This window comes from Nakaseomyces bracarensis, assembly GCF_045282275.1.
Source record: "Nakaseomyces bracarensis strain CBM3 chromosome Unknown Scaff12_0, whole genome shotgun sequence".
NCBI classification, from domain to species: domain Eukaryota; kingdom Fungi; phylum Ascomycota; class Saccharomycetes; order Saccharomycetales; family Saccharomycetaceae; genus Nakaseomyces; species Nakaseomyces bracarensis.
This window is the reverse complement of record NW_027263958.1, coordinates 1,222,340-1,244,912: the sequence shown is the minus strand read 5'-3', so window position 1 is coordinate 1,244,912 and position 22,573 is coordinate 1,222,340. Positions and strand designations below refer to the sequence as shown.

General features: G+C 35.1%; 6 protein-coding genes across 6 annotated transcripts; 5 read left to right on the top strand and 1 right to left on the bottom strand.

Moving 5' to 3' along the window:
* Nucleotides 1-186: 186 nt before the first annotated feature.
* On the top strand, nucleotides 187-1,893 carry DBF20 (serine/threonine-protein kinase DBF20; the record flags this gene model as incomplete). The annotated part of the gene is made up of 1 exon (XM_071054096.1): nucleotides 187-1,893. The coding sequence occupies one exon, from the start codon at nucleotides 187-189 to the stop codon at nucleotides 1,891-1,893; it is 1,707 nt and encodes a 568-aa protein (XP_070910508.1).
* Nucleotides 1,894-2,141: 248 nt separating this feature from the next.
* MRD1 (RNA-binding ribosome biosynthesis protein MRD1) lies at nucleotides 2,142-4,721 on the bottom strand (the record flags this gene model as incomplete). The annotated part of the gene is made up of 1 exon (XM_071054095.1): nucleotides 2,142-4,721. One exon carries the CDS (start codon nucleotides 4,719-4,721, stop codon nucleotides 2,142-2,144), a length of 2,580 nt encoding a protein of 859 aa, XP_070910507.1.
* A 1,153-nt stretch (nucleotides 4,722-5,874) lies between these two features.
* On the top strand, nucleotides 5,875-6,774 carry ALE2 (Ale2p; the record flags this gene model as incomplete). The annotated part of the gene is made up of 1 exon (XM_071054094.1): nucleotides 5,875-6,774. One exon carries the CDS (start codon nucleotides 5,875-5,877, stop codon nucleotides 6,772-6,774), a length of 900 nt encoding a protein of 299 aa, XP_070910506.1.
* A 2,469-nt stretch (nucleotides 6,775-9,243) lies between these two features.
* RNJ42_03929 (Activator of SKN7 protein 10) lies at nucleotides 9,244-11,877 on the top strand (the record flags this gene model as incomplete). The annotated part of the gene is made up of 1 exon (XM_071054093.1): nucleotides 9,244-11,877. One exon carries the CDS (start codon nucleotides 9,244-9,246, stop codon nucleotides 11,875-11,877), a length of 2,634 nt encoding a protein of 877 aa, XP_070910505.1.
* A 669-nt stretch (nucleotides 11,878-12,546) lies between these two features.
* On the top strand, nucleotides 12,547-13,347 carry RRG8 (Rrg8p; the record flags this gene model as incomplete). The annotated part of the gene is made up of 1 exon (XM_071054092.1): nucleotides 12,547-13,347. The coding sequence occupies one exon, from the start codon at nucleotides 12,547-12,549 to the stop codon at nucleotides 13,345-13,347; it is 801 nt and encodes a 266-aa protein (XP_070910504.1).
* Nucleotides 13,348-14,590: 1,243 nt separating this feature from the next.
* On the top strand, nucleotides 14,591-22,036 carry HOB2 (Hob2p; the record flags this gene model as incomplete). Its single annotated transcript, XM_071054091.1, has 1 exon — nucleotides 14,591-22,036. One exon carries the CDS (start codon nucleotides 14,591-14,593, stop codon nucleotides 22,034-22,036), a length of 7,446 nt encoding a protein of 2,481 aa, XP_070910503.1.
* Between the last annotated feature and the right edge of the window lie 537 nt (nucleotides 22,037-22,573).

Genomic DNA, 22,573 nt, shown 5'->3' with positions numbered 1-22,573 from the left:
AACAAAAAAAGTTTGGCTTTTTTAAAGGCATATCGAATCAAAAATCCATGTACTGATGAATGCCTTACTATTTAGTTTGTAGGTACTCAGCTCGTTTTATTAAGGACTGAGATATAGGAGCGCTACGTCATTGTTATTCCTAGTAGGCCATTCTTTTTTTTTGTGAGAAGAAGTGAAATTAGGACGATGTTTAGAAGAAATAATGCGCGTGAGGATATTGAGGATTTAACGGGGAATATTAGTCAGTTGGGGTTGAATGGGCTGTCTCCTGCCACTGGTAATACTCCTTTTAAGAAGTCTATGGATTTGCCTGCTACTCCCACCCGTTTTAAGGAAAATGGTGTAGGTTACGGGAGCAATTCAGGTTCTCCCACGAAAAGTGTATTTCAATCGAAACATCCTAAGGAAAGGGTTATAAACTCGCCTAAGAAGCTTCCTGCTGGATTTTATAAGAAGGCCACATCTAACAAGACGCAGCGGTTGGTTAGCGTTTGTCAGATGTACTTTTTAGACTACTATTGTGACATGTTTGACTATGTGATCAGTCGGAGACAACGTACGAAGCAAATGATAGCCAATATACAAGAGTACAAGGAGCATAATGCAGTATCGGATGAGCAATTGAATGAAGAATGGAGTAAATACTTACAGAAAGAACACGATGTTTTGAGAAAAAGGAGACTGAAACCCAAGAATAGGGACTTTGAGATGATTACACAAGTTGGGCAAGGTGGTTACGGACAGGTTTACTTGGCTAGGAAGAAAGATACCAAAGAGGTCTGCGCGTTGAAGATTTTGAACAAAAAATTACTAGTCAAGCTGAATGAAACGAATCATATACTTACTGAGAGAGATATTCTGACGACTACCAGATCAGATTGGTTGGTTAAGCTGTTATACGCTTTCCAGGATCCAGAAAGTTTATACCTGGCCATGGAATTCGTACCTGGTGGTGATTTTAGAACTTTACTGATCAACACTAAAACTCTGAGAAGCCCTCATGCTCGGTTCTATTTGAGCGAAATGTTTTGTGCTGTAAATGCCTTACATGACTTAGGTTACACGCACAGAGATTTAAAGCCAGAAAACTTTTTAATAGATGCCGAAGGTCATATAAAATTAACTGATTTTGGTCTTGCAGCTGGTACTGTTTCCAACGAAAGAATTGAAAGTATGAAGATCAGATTAGAAGAAGTGAAAAACTTAGAATTTCCTGCATTTACTGAAAAATCGATAGAAGATAGAAGACGGATCTATCAAACTCTAAGACAAAAAGAAGTCAATTATGCCAACTCTATGGTTGGATCTCCAGATTATATGGCATTGGAAGTCCTAGAAGGGAAAAAATATGATTATACCGTAGATTATTGGTCACTGGGCTGTATGCTATTTGAAAGTTTAGTGGGCTATACACCATTCAGTGGTTCAACTACAAATGAAACATATGAAAATCTAAGGCACTGGAAACGTACATTAAGTAGACCATACCTCAATGATGGTAGATCTGCTATTTCTGATCGTGCTTGGGAGCTGATTACAAGATTGATAGCTGATCCAATAAATAGGTTAAGGTCATTTGAGCACGTAAAGCGCATGAATTACTTCCGTGAAATAAATTTTGATACCCTAAGACAGTTATCTCCCCCATTCACACCACAATTGGACAGTGAGACTGATGCAGGTTATTTTGATGACTTCACTAACGAAGCTGATATGGCTAAGTATGCAGATGTTTTCAAAAGGCAGGACAAACTGGCTGCTATGGTTGACGATTCTGAAGTAGACTCCAAACTAATAGGTTTTACATTCAGACATAAAAATAGCAATACTGGCTCTAGTGGTGTCCTATATAAAGGCCATGAAAATGCCAATCCTTTTGCTACATTCTACTGATCTGATATATCAATTAAATAGGCATATCTTCTCTTTACCGATTTTTTAAAAGTAATTAGTAATCTAGTATACATATTAATTGGAATTTTTATAATATACAGTCCTTTTTTACACCTATATTTTTTACCACGTAATCTGGTTATAATAAAGTAAGAATGCAAATAAATATTATCTATGAAGTGTAAAAAAATTATATATGGAATATATAACTGAACTGATGTTACCATTTAAAATTTTATAAACTCAAATCAAAATCCATCCTCTTCGTCACCTTCCATATCAAGTTTTCTCTTACCAGGATTCCTGGTCATTGATGCAATTTCACTAACAGCAGCTTGTTTCCTAACTTTCTTAGTCATTCTTTCCAATTCTTCCTCAGCGTTAGCAGCTTCCTGCTCTGCTGGTTGCATAACCAATCTACGTCCCAACAAATGAACACCTTGTAGTTGGTCCATAGCGGTCTCAGCTTCTTTTGGTAATAAGAATTCAACAAATGCAAAACCTCTAGCAGATTTATCAAACTTCTTTGGAACTCTGACAGATTTCAATTGACCAAAGGAACTAAACAGCTCAAACACATCCTTTCTAGTAGCTTCAAATGGCAAATTCTTAACAATAATCTTACCATTCTTAGCACGTTTCTTACCAGTCGAGGTATTGGTATTACCTTGCCTATGTGACAGTTTCAATTGGATCTTATGTCCATCTATTACTGAACCATCCATTGCCGTTATTACAGCATTAGCTTGTTCTTTGGTCTTAAACTCAGCAAAACCGAAACCCATGGAGAGAGTTTTTCCTTTTTGTTTTGGATCAGGTTTAGTTTTAACTTGTGCAACAACGAAACCATTAAATACTTTGAATCTATCAGCTAATTGTTGACTCGTGGTTTTGAAATTTAAGTTCTTAATAAAAATTGAAACGGTTGGGCCAGAAATACCATCATCTTCTGCTTCTTCAGCAGTATTAGTATCCTTATTCGTAGAAGAGTCAAGTAGTTCTGTAGAAGATATACCAGCTTCAACAGCATTTCTCTCCTCATCAAGTTCTAATTTATCCTCCGCTGTAGCTTCTTTAGTAAAACATTCCTTTGGCCCCTTTTCTAAGTAGATAATAGTACCTTTAAAACGCTTGAATGCCAACTTTGTAAAGGCAGAACGAGCTGATACTGTGTCTCTAAATTGTACAATAGCAATAGTACCAGCTGGTGGCATCAGTAGTCTCTCTAATTTACCAAATGGCAAAAACAAATCACCCAACTCCTCTCTAGTGGTGCCAAACGGAAAGTTTTTGACCAAAATTACACGGTCGTCACGTTGAGCGGGTGACTTCAATTGAGAAAACTTCGTGAGATCGACACCTTTGCCTTCAAAGTATTTTCTAACATCACCAATAACATGAGCTTCAGCCAGTGCTTGCTTCACGGCCGAATTAGAGTTTTCAGGATCAATCAGATCAGATTTTTGAACGCCTAGCTTAGCTGCAACACTGCCAAGAACAGCATCTTGGTTCATGAAGAGAGAGTTCCAAGAAAATGTAGATTTTGCTGCAGTTGCCTTCCTCTTTAGCTCACGTTGCTTTTTTAAAGGCATATTTTTTAGATCAAACTCATCTAGTCGGTGGTCCTTCATCTCATCAGCTGGTAAGATATGCAGCAGTCTACCTTGAAAAATTTGTTTATCTAATTCAATGTAGGCTTGAACGGCTTCCTCAGGATTAGAAAATAGAACGTAGGCGAAACCCTTAGATGTACCTGTCCTTGTATCAGTAGCGATATGAACTTCCTTTAGCTTACCATAAGTGCTAAATAGCTTTTTAAAATCTTCTTCACTTGATGTGTACAGAATATTACGTAGGAATAAACGACCGGTCTTTCTGATCTTCTCAAGTGCAATTTCTTCATTATCTTGTTGAGGTTCTTCATAAGTTTCCTTTTCCTCTGTTTGTTCTTCCTCATTAGTCTCTGGTTCAGTTGGTTTTTCGCTGACCTTATCACCATTTTCCTTTATCCTTACACGACGTTGTTTTATCCAGTCAAGATCTGAGATCTCTTCGTTCTTTGCCAAACCGTCATCTTCCTTAGATTCTGCATCCAAGTCTTCTTTTATTTCAGAAAGAGGAATCATTCGTTCTTCTTCTTGCTCTTCTTCCTTTTGTTGTGGTTCATCTTTAGCACCGAAATCCATGTATTCATCATCACTTTCTTCACCATCTTTTTTCATTGATAAGGCCTGTGCTAGCAATGGATTAACAGAAGTCTGTGAGTTCTCTTGGTCATCTAGTAAAGGATTATTATATGTCGATTCTCCAGCTTTTACTGTACCGCCGGACACTTTCTCCCATGATGAAGTTTGAGCGGTAGGTTTCATTGTCTCTATGAACTCCTTCAACTGTTGATCCTTTTCAATCTCTGCATTGATATTAACTTTCTTATTCTTATCCTCTACCTTTAATTTCTTATTCTTCTCAGCTAAAAGCATCTCCTCTTTCTCTCTGAGTCTCTTTAAGGCCTCTCTTCTCTTCTCTTTCATAGACACCGGTACTCTTGGATCAGCAAAACTCTTAGCCATAGACACTTCAATTTTAGAAGTATTTATAAAAGATCCATCGAAGTAGTTAACAGCGTCAAAAGCATCTTGTTCATCCTTGTAACCAATGAATGCAAATCTTCTACTCTTACCGTCCCTATTTTTCAGTATCTTTAAATCAGTAATAAGCCCATCAACCTGACTAGTAGAGTGTGTGGTGATCAACCTTTTAGCAAAATGTGTCTTAAGTTCGGGTTCTTCCAGATAAACAGGTAACCCTTTAACAATAATACGAGACATCCCTATTTATGTTTATCGTTAATTGTATTATGAGTTTTTTGTTTAAAAAACAATAAGTTATCTTATAACACCTGCCTCTTCGAAGTAACATTTAAGTTAGCGATGAGCTTATATGGATAGGGCATCGCAAAAAAATCTAAAAATTTCATTAGAGGAAAATTTTTTTTCCAAATATTACCCGGAATATTAAATACTGAGACACGAAACTAAAAGCCCTAATTTGTTATTGGCGTATTTTTTTTATCTTTCATTTATAATTTCACAAGATGCCCTAAAAAAGGTCCAAGAAACAGGAAACCCTAAGTCGAAAAGTTTATAATAGTGATATCATATGCAAATGGGTATACGATAAGGAAGTGATAAATAAGACCATTAACATAATCAAGTAATGAAGTACAAGTATGTATCAGGAGATTATTTTGCAACATATTTTTTGATAAAAACAATAAATAAATAAAACAACATGAAATAAAATAAAATAAAATAAAAGTTCAAAGAAAAGGACTCGGAATTCTTTTTGACGGGGTTTGTTGTTCTTGAGTTTCGTTGCTTTTTCGCTGCTCGCGTTGCATGCTTAAAAGTGGTCCGTCCACACCCGAATGAGGAAATAATTACGATATGTTAAGGGGAAAACCTGAATACCACCGAGAAAAGAGAGTGGGACAGAGGGAAAGTCTAGTAGACACAGAAAGCACAATGGAGTTGCTGACAAATAGCGTAGATTTTAAGTTAATTCCTCAAGAGATTTTCAAATACCGAGAGAGTGAATAAAATAAAAATGACGTTTTATTGTTTGGACATACAAAGTAGGGGAGTTGTTTGAAAAAAAAAAAAATTTTTTTCTTCTGTTTCTCTTTACTTGAGTGGGCAACCTCGGTGTTAAGATGAAAAAGGTAGTATATTGCACATATTTAAATAACATATAAAGCATTGATCCCAATAGAGCACGCGTATAATCGAGGGCCATCATTCTTAACTTGTTATATTCTTATCTTGATAAGTAAAACTCAATAAAAAAATCAAAAAAAAAAAAAAATCAAAAAACAATAACAACCATAAATTAAGACACAACTACTATACCATCAGTGTCCTCTTAACTTCGAATTGTGATAGCAACAGCAACAACAGAAAAGGAAGAGAAAAAAAAAAAAAAATGGATTTTAAGACCTTGCTCGAATCATCCTTGGAAATTCCAAGTCCACAATGGTTTCAAGATTATGTTGTTGTGTTTTTGAAGGAACATAATATTGTGTCCTCGGAGGCCATCTTGGAGAACTTGCATTCTGTATTATATGTGGCATTAGCTTACCAACTTTGGTATCTTCTAGCTCTCAAATTTCTGTTTCCACCTTTCACTAAGTGGAGACTAAACCATTCGAAGAACCCCGATGACAAGAAGAAGGCAAAATCACTGAATATTCAAGCTGCTATACATTTCGTGTCCCTTCTACAGTCCTTGGTAGTTGTTTACTTATCGTTGGTCTTTTTGGGTAATAAGGAGAAGGCAGTTATCCCTTACCAAGATGTCGAGTCCCGTATCTTTGGACGCTGTAGGGACACGGAGGTGATAACTATTTATGCCATAGGTTACTTCGTATGGGATATGTATATCTCGGCGATGCACTCGACATTGCCCTTCGTATTGCATGGGATCATATCTACTGCAGTATTCGTAATTGGATTAAAGCCCTACATCCAGTACTACGCACCTGTCTTTTTGATGTTTGAGCTCTCAAACCCATTCTTAAACTTTCGTTGGTTTGGTCTCAAGTACTTACCTACGGAAAATAGAATCTGTGGCATTTTTCTACTGGTTAACAATCTAGTACTCTTGTTCCTATTTTTCGGTGCACGGATCGCCTGGGGCTGGTACCAGATCGGAAGATTGACCTGGGACTTCTACACTGTCCGCCACGACGATAGATTCCTGTTGCTAGATTCCACTATTATAGTCGGTGGTAACCTAATTCTTGATATTCTCAATGCCGTTTGGTTCAGCACAATGTTGTCTGTAGCAATCAACACAATCAAGAGGAAGCCCAAGACCGAATAATCGAAACACCCAACAAACTATGCACCTTCTTTTCCCTAAATCATTTAATTTTTTTTTTCAGTGAAAAAAAAAGAAGAAGGTTTTCTTTATTTCTTTCACCTGTTTTTAAAGCGCCGTACGTTCACGTCTACAGTCGATCCTCTTTTTTTTTTATTTTTTATTTTTTTTTTGTTAAAGCACCCCGTCCCAGTATATAGTTGTATAGAGAAATAAAATAAAACTTTATTAAGTTGAACAGTGCCTTTAGTTATATTCTTGCTATGTTTCTATCTCTATCTATTGTTTTTAAAAGAAATATCAAAAAAAGAGGGGTAATTTTAAAAGCTTTACGTTATTCTTAAGGTGTTTTTACGTTGTTTTTACGTTGTTCTAGTGATGGTGTGCCACCTAATCTTTTTATAAATTATCCTTACTTTTGAAGTTTTATCGGCTATTTTCATATTTCGTATTACTTTGTGTTTTTTCTTCATCAGCAGATAGAAAAGGATCAGCAGAGGTCCGGATTAATCATTTATATCTTATTTGTATTTGTATTTGTATTTGTATTTTTTATTTTACTCCAACTTTTTGTTTTTTGTCTATTATTACTTTATTATTAAAAGTTGATCAGAAAATATTTTTATTATGAATCTATTATTTTTTTTCTTCCTTGTCTTTCACATGGCTTTTGACAAATTACAATATTGATGGATTATCCTCAGAGATACGGTTTTTTTTTTTTTAAACTTTGCATTGTAGTTTCTCTTCTTTCTTTACTAGATACAAAGATATTCGGCTATAGCCGCACTATTCCGCGCAAAGAGTACGTAGAACAAATGTAGATCAATGTCATAACGTGCCTCCTTTTTTTTACTGCTCACAGCTATTTTTTTTTATGGTGTCTTCCATTTTCTCGCATACAATTATTCCGGGGTATAATGAAATACCAAAATGCGGGGGTGTAAGAAAAGCACGTACAAAACAAGTTTTTATGTCTGCTATTTCTTCCTGCTTACGTGTAATTGCGCGGAAGAATTTTTATTCTTTTCGGGAAAAAAAAGATTGTAATTTTTTTGTATTAAAATAAATTTCCAATTCGTTTTTTTATTATTATTCAAGGGGTTACAGGGTTTTCTGTGTAAAAAAGAGAGATAGGGGCGGCATTGTCCTTTACCCCACCCCCGCATTTTTTAGGGGGCGGGGCTGGAAAAATAAAGAAAGTATTAAATGGACACCGACAATTCGGTGGGGGGTGTGTATAATTATTACCCACTTAGAAAAGTGAGTAGAGATGTTTTTCCGGCACCAGTGTATTGAGAACCGATAGAAACCATTTATGAGATTTTCCCTATAATTGATAATAAGTGGAAATCTGGGGTAAAAAAAAAATATTAAGGAGGTAAGAAGTAACGTAGGAGAAGAAAATAAGGACAAGGACTAACAAAATATCACATAATCCATTCCACCCCCCACACAAATGAATTGAGAAAGAAAAAAAACAAAAAAAAACAAACGATGCGGTAAAAAAACCACAAATAAAGAATAATAAAAAAAAATAGAACTCGCACTTTAAACCCGAATTTAGTAACGTGAGTATTGCGTGCTGTGTTAAAATTCGGCGCAACTCTATGTATGGAAGCATAAGTTGATGGTTTTCCTTTTTTATTTCTTCTTTCTCTTTATCCCAAAAAAAATGAAGACTACATTAAATAAACACTAGAACTATGAACTATCCTGGGCATGGGGCTATTGTGATGAGTTTCCGAGCGGCTGAATACGCATGTATAATTATCTCTCTCTCTTTTTTTCTCCAAATGCCACCTCCTAATTCTCGGGAAGGGTTGAATAATAAATAGAACTAGGAAAGAGTTAATAGGACATCTATTTTTTTATTTCGTGTGCTCCTATTTTCCTTTTCACTATTACCCCAGATTTGTGCATAGAACTCATCACTTATTATGATAAAAAAAACTTTTTTTTATACTTTCTTTTCAAAATCTAATAGACTGATAAGTTTTCTCGGGGAAGGGTTCTTGATTTGATTGGGAATTGTCCTTCATCAATCGATAGTATTGAGTTTTAACTGCGGTAACAAGTATACAGGGACAAAATTCTTGTGCCACCCCTCTCTCTTTTCACTAAATAGTTCTTCCGATATTATAAGGGGGAAACTGCGTAAGTCTCTTCATAAATTAAAGAGCTCGATTAAGAACACCACGAATTAGTAGGAAAAATAAAAAAATAAAATAAATAATATTCGAAATGAAATCTTGATTCTTGGAAATATAAATACTTGACATATTCGGAAGAAAAACTATACCAATTCTTTTCTAAGATTTACTCTTCTTTCTTCACCTATAATAATAAAAGAAAAAACAGCAACAATAATCATTGTTTTTTTTATACTTTATATTATTTCAAACTAGTTAACCAACAAAAAAAAAATTAAAAGTTATTTTTTGAAGATCTGCCTATAACACGATAACGAAAATGGCAACAGAACATTCAAGGCAAGTTAGTCTTGCTGACGATATCATAAAACACACTACCCACATTGGGTCCAAATTGACGAAGGTTGTTAGTCCACGTGAGAAAGATGAAGGTATCAAGCTGGTAAAGACCAAGTCTTCTCAAGGCAGCAGTGTGACAATTACCAACTCCAACTCCAATTCCAAAGTTGACAACAGGTTCGATGGTTTCAACCCTAAATACTTGGGTACTCAAGAGACCACTTTGTACAAATCAGCTTCTCATACCCCAAGTCCAACTGCTATTCCTACTGAATACAATTCTCCAACAGCAGTTCCAGTTCCTGTACCTGAGAACATCGTCGACGGCAATACTGTAACCAATGGTGTCGGTAAAGAACAATATGTCAATGGATTCCACCATTCTCAGTTCGTCAAAGAGTATCCAACCGTGCTACTAGCGGACAGATTCAAGAAATGGAGTAAAATTGTCAAATTCTTGATCGATTACTTACAAGAGGCCGCTTATACCGAAGAACAAATTGCTAGGATGCACTTGCGTCTAAGGAGGAAGGTTAACTTCACTTTCTTGACTGACTTAGATGATCACAACAAGGTTGTCGATCCATATCAAAATAGCATACCTACCAAGAGAACTCAACCAGTAACAGCTGCAGAAAAGAAAAGGCTGGAAGCTGCTTCAGCTTTGGAGGCATTGCAAAAGGAAATTTCTGCCGAATCCGAAACTGATGCCGAAGTTAATGACGAAGCCGCCATCTCATCTGAAGGTGACGCATTGGCACCATCTGGTTTCATGAAATTCGGTTCCGGCTCTATTCAAGATGTTCAAGTAGTCTTGAAGAGATACCATGGTTCTCTAGCTGGCCAACAACTAAAGGTTTCGAGAGAGATCATAGAAAATGTTATTCCAAAGCTCGAGTCCCTATGTAAAGATTTGACCGGAAAGATTAGGGAAATCAAGGACTTGCATGGTGATTTCAAGACTAATATTGTATCTCACATTTCACAAACCTCAAAGCTGCTCGCAAAGTACAATTCTATGGTTAAGAAATTATCTGACGAAAGTGAAGATGCTACTAAGGTCATCCAACCTAAGTGTGACCCTTACTTGGTCAAGGTTCAATTGGAAACCCAATTAAAGAAGCAGCTTGCTGAAGAAAAGTACTTGATGGAAGCTTTTATTAATATGCAAAGTAACGGTTTGGATTTGGAAAGAATTGTTTATACTAGAATCCAAAGTGCTCTAGAGACGTACTCTGCATTGATTGACTCTGAAGCTCGTATGATTTTGAAGAACCTATGTCAAGAATTACAACACGGTATCTTGTCCAAACCTGCTACTGTCGAATGGGATCAATTCATTCCTAATCACTCTAACTGTATGCTACACTGGCTTTCAAACGAACCAAGACCAAAACCAAGAGAACTTTCTGACATTGTTTATCCAAACATGAAAGCTCCAGCTTCTAAGTGTATTAGAAAGGGTTACATGTACTATTGTAACGGTAAAGACAGAAAGAAGTTTAAGAAGGGTTACTTCATTTTGACTTCTCACTACTTACATGAATTCAAAGACAGTGATTTCTCAAGAGAGATGAAAACAGATAGCAACGATAATTATTGTCATATGGCTATCAGTCTAATCAATCTAATTCCTGTACAAAGTTTTGCTTTGAGTGATGTAACCCTAGGTGAGTTCACAGACAAAGAAATGATATTCACCGCAAGACCATTAAGAAGCTCCAGATCTAGATCAACTCCACCTCCTTCTCAACCTCAACCTGAAAAAGTGAGATCTCCTTCAATTACATCTGCAGTTCCAAAGTTCTTGAGAGGTGGTAAGAAATCCTCTAGTACTAAAATGTACAATCCTAACATCCCATTAGTTGATCATAACCCTGCACTAGACGTTAGTGCTTCAGAACCATTAACTGATATCGGTGAGAGAACTGAATGGCACCTGAGATTAACTTTGGGTGATTATGACGATGACTTTAAGGTTCAATACAAGAAGTGGAGTTCTGACTTCAAGGCCTTGGCCGAATTTAACCACAGTCATCATAGGAACTCATTCATTGGAGAGAGAGCTGAGTACGCCAACAGAAAGGCTAGTAGAGTTGCTGACGCTCCAGGTCTTTTGAGAGAAGATAGCAACAATTCTCGTGGTTCTTCAGAGACCACATTGAACGCTAAGGATAGTCGTAGCAGCTCTAAGGTTGGTAACATCGTTGGTGTTGATGAAGAAGGTAACTTAATTACTTCAGATGGTAGAAGATACTCAGTCAACCCAGATTTGGCCAGACGTGGCTCATCAAATGCTAGTCCAAGGAGATCAACTTCCGCTCAGTCTGGCAGCCCATTGAATGCAGAGATGAAGCCTCAAGAAAGAGAAAGAGTTGGTTCTTTACCATTAGGTGAGATCAGTGAGAACCCATCTCGTGGAGCAGAAGAATCCAGGGGTAGCGTTCAATATGAACTTACAAACCAACGTACAGCCAGTTTACCAGTAAACGACAAGGATGCCGCTACTAGACAAAGTGTTCCAAGGGGAGCTCTTCCACAGGGCAGCTTTGATACTATTGATGAGGCTTTGAAGGATGAAGCTCAACAAGCTAAGCTATCAATGCACACCTGATAGTTTTTTTTATTCATAAATTAAAAACTTCATTGAGCTACAGATTAATGAAACATTAGGACCGGATATTTTTCTTTTTTTCATTTATCATGATTGCATAAATTTGTTAACGTCTTCAATTATTCTAAATTTCCCTCTTTTTTTTCAATTTATTTTTTATACTGCTTTTATATCATTCATTGACGATCATTATATATTCTTTTTTTAATAAAATATTCTAAATAAGTTTTCATCTTCATTCTTCGTCTTCCAATTTGTTCAACGGGAGCTATACTTACTTTCTGCGTTTTTAGGCATAATTGCAGTAGTAATACCAATTTGTTCATTGTATAAGGAGATTTTTCTACTTAATTTTATGTCTTATTGTAATGCCTTATGGTTCAAACTACTAATTCCAATCTGTTAATAATATTTCATACTGCTATCAGCCTTTTTTATTAATAATTTTTGTCAAAAGATGTTTACCCCTACGTGATCTCAGTGGGGTGCCTCCAGCGATGAAAATTGCTTTGCAGAAAAAAACAACAGGAGTTTGTATTTATAGTGTGTGGAGGTCACGAGACCTAGTATTGTATTCAACCTTATATCTGTCATAGATAAGAGATAATATAAGGTAGACAAATTGTAGTTGTTTATCTTGTATCAGAGTGATCGAAGGAAATAAAAATAATGGGTAAGCTCGATAAGGGGATGTATGAACGCATGCTCATGCCTATTTCGCAAAGAACAAAAGTCGGTAGAGCCATTCCGAGTTCACCGCTATTGACAAACTTTGAAAGTTGGTCTGACAAGAAAACGAAGTTGTTTTTCCATGATTTTGAAGAATACAGAGAGCTGAAGCTTTCAGATTTCAATTTGCAACAGAACTGCGTAGCCAAGCTTCTGGCCTCCCCAATGAGGAGCGAAAGAAACAGCAGGTCAAGGGTCCCAAAAGACCTCTTAATCCAATTAAAACCTTCTCAAAGAGTTGCTGGAAATGGGAAGTATGATCTCAAACCATCAGTGAAACACTACAGAACCTCCGTTAGCAGTTACGTTTGTAATAACAAGACGCTACTACAACTTAAGTCATGTGATCCTTCACTATGGAAAACTACACAGCATCTCAACACCCCTAACGATATAGAGGTTACGAGGGACAAAGAAGCTTACTTAGCAGAGTACGGCTCAGACCTGCGAAGACATATTCAAGACGAATTCTCCAAAAAAAATATGGAGCGATTTATACAGAGGAAGCCGACTAAGAATGACGTAAAAATATACCTCGGTGAATTATCGACAAAGATGTTTACATTAATACCTGTGTCGAAAAGGACCAGCGTCCTAGGGATCAATATAAGTAGCAAGACAGATTACTTCCCAGTAGAAGTAGTTCAGTACATCGAAAAAATGGGCCCACTCGTGCTTCGTTCTTCTAAGGATAGCGACTTGATCTCTCTACTATACAAACTCGTGAACTATTTTAAGTAAAGATCAAATATGTTGTTCTAAAGATGTTATAAAGATACATTAGCATAAATCAGTAGCTTGTTTACCCGGATGGCTTCCTTAATAAGTAGTTTGTCCAGCTCCAGCAACGCAAAGATATACATTTTCCTAATTGGGACTGAAAAAAGTTAATGGATAATTGGACCCTTGAAGAAAATCGCATGTTGTCCTTCCTTTATTGCTTTAAGAGCAAGATGATATATCGAAGCTCTGTAGGGGGGTTTTAAAGGGATGATTCTCACTCTACGGGATGTTGTAATCGGTGTGGTATGTTCTGTGTTTGAAGAAAAAAACACGGACAGCGTTTTTAGCCTGGACCCTTGCAGGAAAGCAAATGGAGGGAAATCAAACGGATGTAAGAGATCTTATGCGTTGATGTTTTTAGAGGGGTGGAAAAGGAAGATTCCTACGGAAGTAGAGACGGGTCAAAAGTTAAATATTCCAGTATGAGATCCCTTTTTATAGAGTTACCATCTCGTGTTAGTAAGCCGTGTATTGGTATCCATAAGGTGAAATGTGTGAGCCCTTTTTTTTTTTTTTTTTGGTTTTTTTTATTTTTTTTCAATTTTGCCAAAAATCCCGCGATGAGGATGGAAATAGTGGGAAAAAAAAAGTAATAATAATAATTAAGGGCATATGAAGGTTTATACTTATTTGTAATCGGTTTTTAATATCACCAAACCATCAATACAAGACAATTCGAGTAAAATAAGCAGGTCAATAATAACAAACCCCAAATCGGAATTTTACTTTTACTTTTTTTTTTGAATGTTAAGAAATTATCCGAAAAATACAAAAAACTTGAAATATTTATTGAAAAATTAACTCTCTATTATCAAGAGAACCAAAATATATATATATTTTGTGGTTTATCTTTTTTTCTGATTAAAACATAAAATTTATAAAGAGTAACAGGAATTCATATTTTAGTCCCTTGGTTGCTTAGTTCACTACTCAGCTTTTTTTAATCAAGTTCATGACATTACCGAAATAGAATATCAATATTTGAGTTTTTTTATTTAGTTAGGAATTAATTTGATCTTTTCCATCAGTTTCTTTATCCTTTTTTATTGAACTCTATTCTATTCTGAAATCATCTAAAAATATATTGTGGAAATCCGATTGTTTATTAATTTCGATAGTTCTACCTGAATCATCATTATAGCATAATAACATAGCCAATCAGGTTAAGAAGGGGAAAAATCTAAAAGACGAGTTTAAAATAATGTGGATATTTGACCTAATATATACTATTGTGGGAGTAATAATAAAAATCCTCCTCTTTGAGTTACTAGTACAGTTTGCAATATGGCTAATACTTAAAATCATCAAGACCCCAGTACGAAGATTTTCATTCGGTATTTTACTAGGTCCAGCTATCAGAAATACTCTAATTCAGTTGAATGGAGTTTCGATCTCGATCAGAACAATAAATTTAAGGGCTAGTTTGGACCCAACATTAGTGCTCAGTAACATAGAAATTACGTTACCACTAGATGCAGGTAATCAAAGTGTAGAGCAAAATAATGAAAATACTGTCAAGAAACCTGTGGTCTCTTTCAGGTTATCCAAATGGCAACTTTTACTGTTTAAGATACTATTAAGGTTCAAATTTTACTTGAATACGATAAAGGTTAATATAAATAACGGGCAGCATATTAAAATTGATCTATTGACAGGTTCGATTGATCATAAAAAGGGAGGTATCACCGAAGTTGAAGTTTTTGGTCATGAAATAACTAACGAGAACCTTTATTCCATGAACCATATCGTATATTTACTTACAATAAAAACTTCTGCTATCCAGGAGGAAGGGCGGAGCGATTCTTTAATACAAATATATGAATGGAATTCTTATTTAAAGACCTCGAATACTATTTTGAACTATGAGTTAGTAAACTCTACTAAAAATAATGAAAAAAGCATTGAATCTCGCAAACTTGATAAAACTGCTAGTGTGAATGACGGTCCTTTGATAGATGACTCTATTATCCATACATTTGTCGATATTAACAAACATTTAATATTAAGAATGCGTCTAATTGATCTTAGAATCGAAAATATAAACGTCATATTCTCCGAATCGAAGAATCTTTCCATTTCTAATCTTCAGCTGTGCCTGAAATCAATGAATTCAAACGAGAAAAGAACAGCATGGGAGTTGGTTGAATTTAATAGTAGCATATTTGAAGAATATGAATTATCAGTTTCAGCGAATACGATTGTTTGTCAATTAAGTAAAACTACATCACTGCGGTTACCACTAGTCAGTTTCCTAATCACCACGGATTTACTAGCTCATTATACTAATAAAATACCAATATCAAAGCTGAAGGTTGTCATCACCATAAATGTTATCAATCCGTCATTTTTTTCAACAGTTGACAATTTAGTACACATACTCAAAAGAGCGAAGTTTGGGACTAGCAAACACGAGTCCGAAGAAGATCAATTTACTAAAGAATATATTTTAGATCAGTTGAACATAAAAAACTTTCCGTCATTTACCTTGGAGTTCTCATTTTCAAATTTTACTTCTAGCATCGGCTTATCGGATACAGAGGACTTAAACCTCTCTTTATTTAGCGCGCAAGCTATTATTTGCCATTCAAAGAGACCAGTTTTAACAGATACGTCGTTAGAGAAAACCAATAAAGTTCAATGGTCTTTTATAAAAAATGTATCTCCAAATAAAGAGTTCGCAAATTATATGAAAATGGTCGGTCTCAGTATTGCTTATTTAAAACTTCCAGAAACTATGGACACACGCCCAATTTCTATTCCAATTTGTGGTATGGAGAGACTAGATACATTTTTAGAGGATCTTTTTTCCAAAAAGTCAAAAGTTCAATCTACTCTTAGACATTTCACTATAACTTTGGATGATATCATCGTTCTCGAAAAACTAAGCACCGCATTGGGGAAGCTAAATAGTGCTTTGTACGAGAAAGAAAAAGCAAATATTAAAAATGATAAAAACTTAGAATATGTTTCTGCGAAACAACCAAATGTCAACGTTTATACTTCTATTTTCAATTCTCTGGATTGGTCATATCGTTTGAGATGTAAAGATATTTCATTTTCATTGGTAGTACAGCAATTTTTACCAAGTTACCAAGATCCTATTAGTCCATCAGATTTTAATCTTACTGATATTTCCAGAGGTATAAAACTATTACTAAATGAATTTACTTTCGAGTCTAACTCTGAAGGTAAAAAGCTTCAGGTTCAAAGTGCTTCAATATACAGAGTTGTGGATACATTGCATAAACACTCAAAAACAGAAAGCATGCTAGACATAGTGAACGTTGAGTTAATGTCCCCTAACAATTTTTCCGACATTTATTTTGATATACCGAATATTCAGATAAGATTTGACGTTACCACAATTTGGATAATATTTTTTATTTCTGCTATATGGGATAGGTACAATGTGAAAGTAATGAGGAGTCAGACTATCAAAAAGCCGAGTAAAAAGAAGCATCCTACTAATTGGAATATAAATCTGCAAATGTGTGACGTTTATATTATTCTTCCCTCTGGTCTTCCACTTATATTTTCCATCAAATATTTATCATTCAGAACCCTGGATATGTTATTAAACCTAGAAAGTTTTACAATTCATTGTAAATCTGTTTTCATTACGAAGTTACCAGTATTAGTCAACTTACTTCAAATAACTAATTTAGTATTTGATGTGGAAAAGATGTTTGATGAGCATATTATCGACTTGAAAGTCGTACTATTGCATATTCAACCAGAATATCATATGAGATTATATATCATTATTGATGATATTATTACACTGTTTAAGTCTTTCAAACAGATCAAACTTGCATTTGAGAATATATTATATTTTCAACGTCTCTATCCGTCTGAAATGTTGGCAAGGAGTTTGCCTAAAATTCGACTGAAGTTTGAAAATGTTTTAGTTGGAGTGGAAGAAGATCCTTTTGAACAGGAACTTGGTCTTATTTACAAGGTAGGCGTCTTTGAACAAAGAGAACGTATGAGAAAAGTAATTGAGTTTGATAAACAAATCGACGCATTTAAAAAGTTATCCTTGGCTGAAAAGCAAAATATAATGAAAAATTCTACCAAGTCACCTTATTCCTCCACAATGAACGAAGATGAATATATACACCAAGCGAAAATGCGGCTCTATGAGCATCATTCAAATTCCTGGATCATACGTTATCGGAAAGCCAAGTTAGTTTATCATCACACACCTTTTCATATCGAAAAGAAAAACTTTTTTGGTAATGAGTGGTATATATACTCCAAGCAGAAAGTGATAACATGTGCTGATTTAGTTATTAGCAATTTAAACTTTAACATATCTCCGCCATCATTTCCAATTGAGAAATTTATGGATTTCATATATGATTATGGTAAGGGGGTACCAAAGGATATGCAATATACTCTTTTAATTATAATGGGAGTAGATCTATATAGTGATCTGTTTGAATTAAGACTCAGAGATTATCCAATACCTGTTATGTCGTTCAGTCAAGTTAAAACCAGTGGAGATATAGTTTTTGCAGAAAAAATGCCAACGGATGCATCTAATAGGTCTATATATGTTCCTTTTGTTAATTCAGTTGCAGCAGTCCCTTATAATGTCTTCAACAGCATTTACGGTACTCACATTTTGAGAACTCTAAATTCTATTAAGCTTTATTATAATTTAGACTCAATAACATCAGCTTCTTTACCGTCATATTTAACATGGGGTAAGTCGTTGCAACCTGCCTTTGAGTCGCTCATGCTATGGTTTGACTACTTAACAAAACCACCCCTTGATCCTTCAGAGAAACTTGGCTTTTGGGATAAGTTCAGATATATTGTCCATGGTAGATGGGTTTTCCGATTTTTAGAAGAGAGCGCTTTTCACCTTAATATTAAAGGCTCTTATGATCCGTACAAAATAGCAGATGATGGTGCTGGTCTGTCTTTTTGTTGGTCAAAAGATGTGGCTGTAAAAGTGCATGATAGCAAGGATCCTACAGAATTTCTGAAGATCAATTCAAACCAATTTTTATTGGCTATCCGGGATTACACTGAAGTAGATAAGTTTGACAAAGTATATATGAATTTGAAAGGTGATGTTATCTGGAAAATGGGTTTGCTATTTGAGCAGGGAGATTACCAAAAAATAGGTATGGAAGAAAGATTGCCGCCAAATAAACCACATTACGAAATTAATTTAGTGAATCCCGAATCAGTCCAAGATAAATCTAACCACGATTCTTATGCTGGATTTAGGACTCGTTATATTCATATGTCATTTGGTGTTTATTGTTTTGAGCAGAATGCAAACAATAATTTATATTTTTCTCCAAATTCCATTCAGCTGTTTCTACAATGGTGGAATTTGTTCCACCAATATACATCAGGCCCCATTAGACAGGGACCTCTCTTCACTGATATTGTCCAAAATAAAAACAAATTCGGAACAGCTCTCTTTACTATTAAATACCAACTTCACCTGGAACCACTCTCAATTTCTCATACATTTCGACATATTAGTAATGAGTATAATAATACCGATGAAAACCAGAAAGTAACTTTCACTGGCATAAAAGGGCGCGTTAAATCTCTAAAAATTGATCTTCATCAAAAGAGAATTAAATTAGCCCATATCTACAAACAATTAGAGCTAACAAACTCTGTATGGAAATTCAGGATGTATGCTGGTGAGATTGATTGTATTGAAGCAGATGTAAGAATTATTTCTGCAATTTTTGACCAAGACAAAATAGATGAATTGTTAATTGCAGAAAGCCTCACTCCTATTACTACAAATTCAAAATCAAAGGCTTCACTATCTTGCTTTATGGCTAAAGAAGACTGGTTTGACTCGCACGATTACTATGATGTAGATTACATCCCGGTAGGTGTCGTTCCCTCAGTATTTAAGGCTCTACCTTTGATGTACTCACCAAGAATATCATATTTCAGGAAGATCAACGAAGATGGTTTTCCAGTACCTTTTCCATTTGGGTTAGAGCCCTCTCATACGTGTATAATTGGTAGGAATCATCCAGAATTCACACAAGAGCAATTAGCTTTGCATAGAAAGCAGGAAGTAGAAGCAAGGATTAAAGAAATACTAGGGCTGTTGAATAAATTCGAATCACATCAAGGAAAAAACAGTTCTGAAAATAAAAAGATAAGCAAACTCAATAAGGAACTTCATGAGTCAAAACATAGGCTACATATCATCCATAATATTCTAAATGATCTTAAGAGATCTGAGGAAATCACTCACATATACACAAATGATGACCTTGAGAGTTCGCTGGATTCGAGAAATGAAAGTATCTTTCCAGGTAATGATAATATTAAATTACTAAGAACCAATACTGTTGATTCATTTGTCTCAATGAGAAGGAACTCCACCGTGGATGCCATATCAACCTATGATAATAGGTTTATGCTCCATAATATTCATCTAAAAATAGATAAATCAATTACACATCATCTACTACAGTATGCACATAACTGGGTTGAAAGAAAATCGATGCGATTTTTTATGACATATAAATCCGTGTGTATTGTTCAGGAACTCTTAAGAGCTTCTCTAGAAGGTATGAAATCTAGATTTCAGGAATTTGGTGGTCTTTCAGATTTATTCCAAATTGCTAATGCGGAATTTATTCAAAGATTCGACGAGTTCAATCGTGAAGTTTCTAATGATAACTATGAGGCAATAGATTCTTTCTTGATTAGATTGATCTCTCCCCAAGTACAAATTCGTTCGGACTGTGAAATAAATGATGCGTTAATCTTATCTGCGAGAGATATCGAGACGGGTATAATTGATATTAATCAAGTATACGGTGAAAATGGCAAGCAGTTGCCAACCGATGTGGATACAATAGTGGAAACGCGTTACTGTGTTATTTCAAAAGATTTGCAATTGTTTACACTATTTAAGGATGACCTCATTAAGCATGGTACAAGTGGGTTTAAATCCGACGGTTACGGTGCTGATGATAATACAATGTTTTGGCCCCCTTGGATACCATTAGAGATGTGCTATGATGGAGCTTTACTTGAAAAGCATGTTGTTTTACGTAGAAGATCCATGTTCATGACATTTACTCAACCTAATAATCTTTATTTCAGCCAAGGTAATAATGATAATAGTCTTTCTACCTGCTCGAATATTAGGATTGCTTTCCCTGGAGTTGTTCTAACATCTACTTCTCAACAGTACTGTTCGGTATATGCAATAATTCAGGATCTTTTGGAGTATGCTTCTAGTTCTGATCAAAAAATTGTGAAGCTATCTAAAACTTTAATGGAAGATGAAATTAGGAATAGCATTGAGGAGCTAAATGTTAGTTCGATTATCGAACTGCAGGATCGGGTACGAAACTTATTATATATAAGAGCTTACATGAAGCTAAATGAACCATTAACTTACAAAGAATTGTTACCAATAATTAACTTTGAGACGCAAACAAGTATTATGAGATTGACGTTCTTAATGACAGCAATTAAACAAAGTTATGATAAACTTGGAAATAACAGTGACACAAGTCCACAAAGATTAGTTTGGCAAATAAGTACCGAAGATTTAATATGGGAACTTTTCGATAAAAAAAATCAACCCTTTGTAACCATAGGTTTAGGCCCCTCTAAATTTTTGAGAATCGAGAATTCGGATGGTTATGATATCAATGTTGTTTCCATAAAAAGTCTTCAGTGTTTTAATCAACAAACCAATCCGGTTTTCACGGAACTATTTGCACCAGATAAAGATCACTCACACTATGACGAAGAAAAGCCGATGGTTGAAATCTCATGGGTCTTAGGAAATCCAGTGGGTGGTATTTCCGATGTCCACGACCTTATAGTTTCCCTACAACCATCGTTATTTAAGATGGACCATGAAACTGGAACCCATTTAATGAGATACTTGTTTCCAGATGTTAGTGTTAGCAATGATGATGGAGAAGATAGTGCCTCGATAATATCACCTAGAAAATCTAGTTCATCTAGTCATTCTGATAGTCCAGCTGCATCATATTATGGTATGAGCAGTACGACTACTAATAGAAAGGACTCTGGTAATTGGGATATAGCCAGCTCTATTATTGCTTCCTCTAACAATATTAGTAAAAGGGTAGTATCTCCTTTCAGGGAAATGTCAAATGAATATGATAAACCTGAATGGAATATATCTGAAATGGTCGAAAGATCTGGTGAATATTTCAGCGTTAGAAACTTTCAAATCAATCAAACGTTTATGTCTGTGTCATATAAAGGGACAAGGAAGCTCTTTACCGATGTCAATAACTTGACAGTTAAAATACCAACTTTACTTTATCAAAACAAATTGTGGTCAAGGGATGAATTGTTTACCTCGCTAAAAAAGGATATTGTTAAAATTGTATTACATCATTTGGGTAGTATCATAGGTAATAAATTCCTCCCACATAAAAAAGAAAATAAAAAGAACATTCGACAAAAGTACATTGATCTAATTCACTCAGATGTATCATTGATACCCAAACTTTCGAAAAGGACCAGTAGTAAATCTACTGTTTCAATTCCTTTTAATGGTTCTAACACCAACACAACTGATGATTACGATCCTCTTTTAATGGAAGGGGATTTGCAGCCAACGCGGTTTTTCCCTACTACTAATAACGAAGAATAGTGTATTACTTATAGTATTATGATCAACTATAATGGAAGTGTATCAAAGATATTTTTAGTGTTGGCATAGTTCAGATTGGCATTAAAAAATATGGTTTCTTACAGACTTGAAATCAATATTATATACATATTTATAAACACTAATGCATAAATGACACAATATAAACTAGTGTTATGTTGTGTTGTAATTATTAATGTTATTATAAAAGTTATAGATATGTGTTTTCGTTAGTGTTATATATTAGCTAACAAATTCAAAGCAAGACTAACAAATAAACAAGACTATTCGTTATGATACGCTGGCTTATTAAGTTGTTTAATAGTGGCTATCATAAGAACTCATCCTTGTTAGCTCAGTTGGTAGAGCGTTCGGCTTTTACGTCAAACGAGGACAACCGAAATGTCAGGGGTTCGAGCCCCCTATGAGGAGTTCTTATCTTTTTTTTCAAGCACAGAGACTACGTATTTTTTAATTGTCCTTAAATTGGTTCTGTTGGACTAATCATAAAGAAATCAATTTGATGTATATCTATAACAA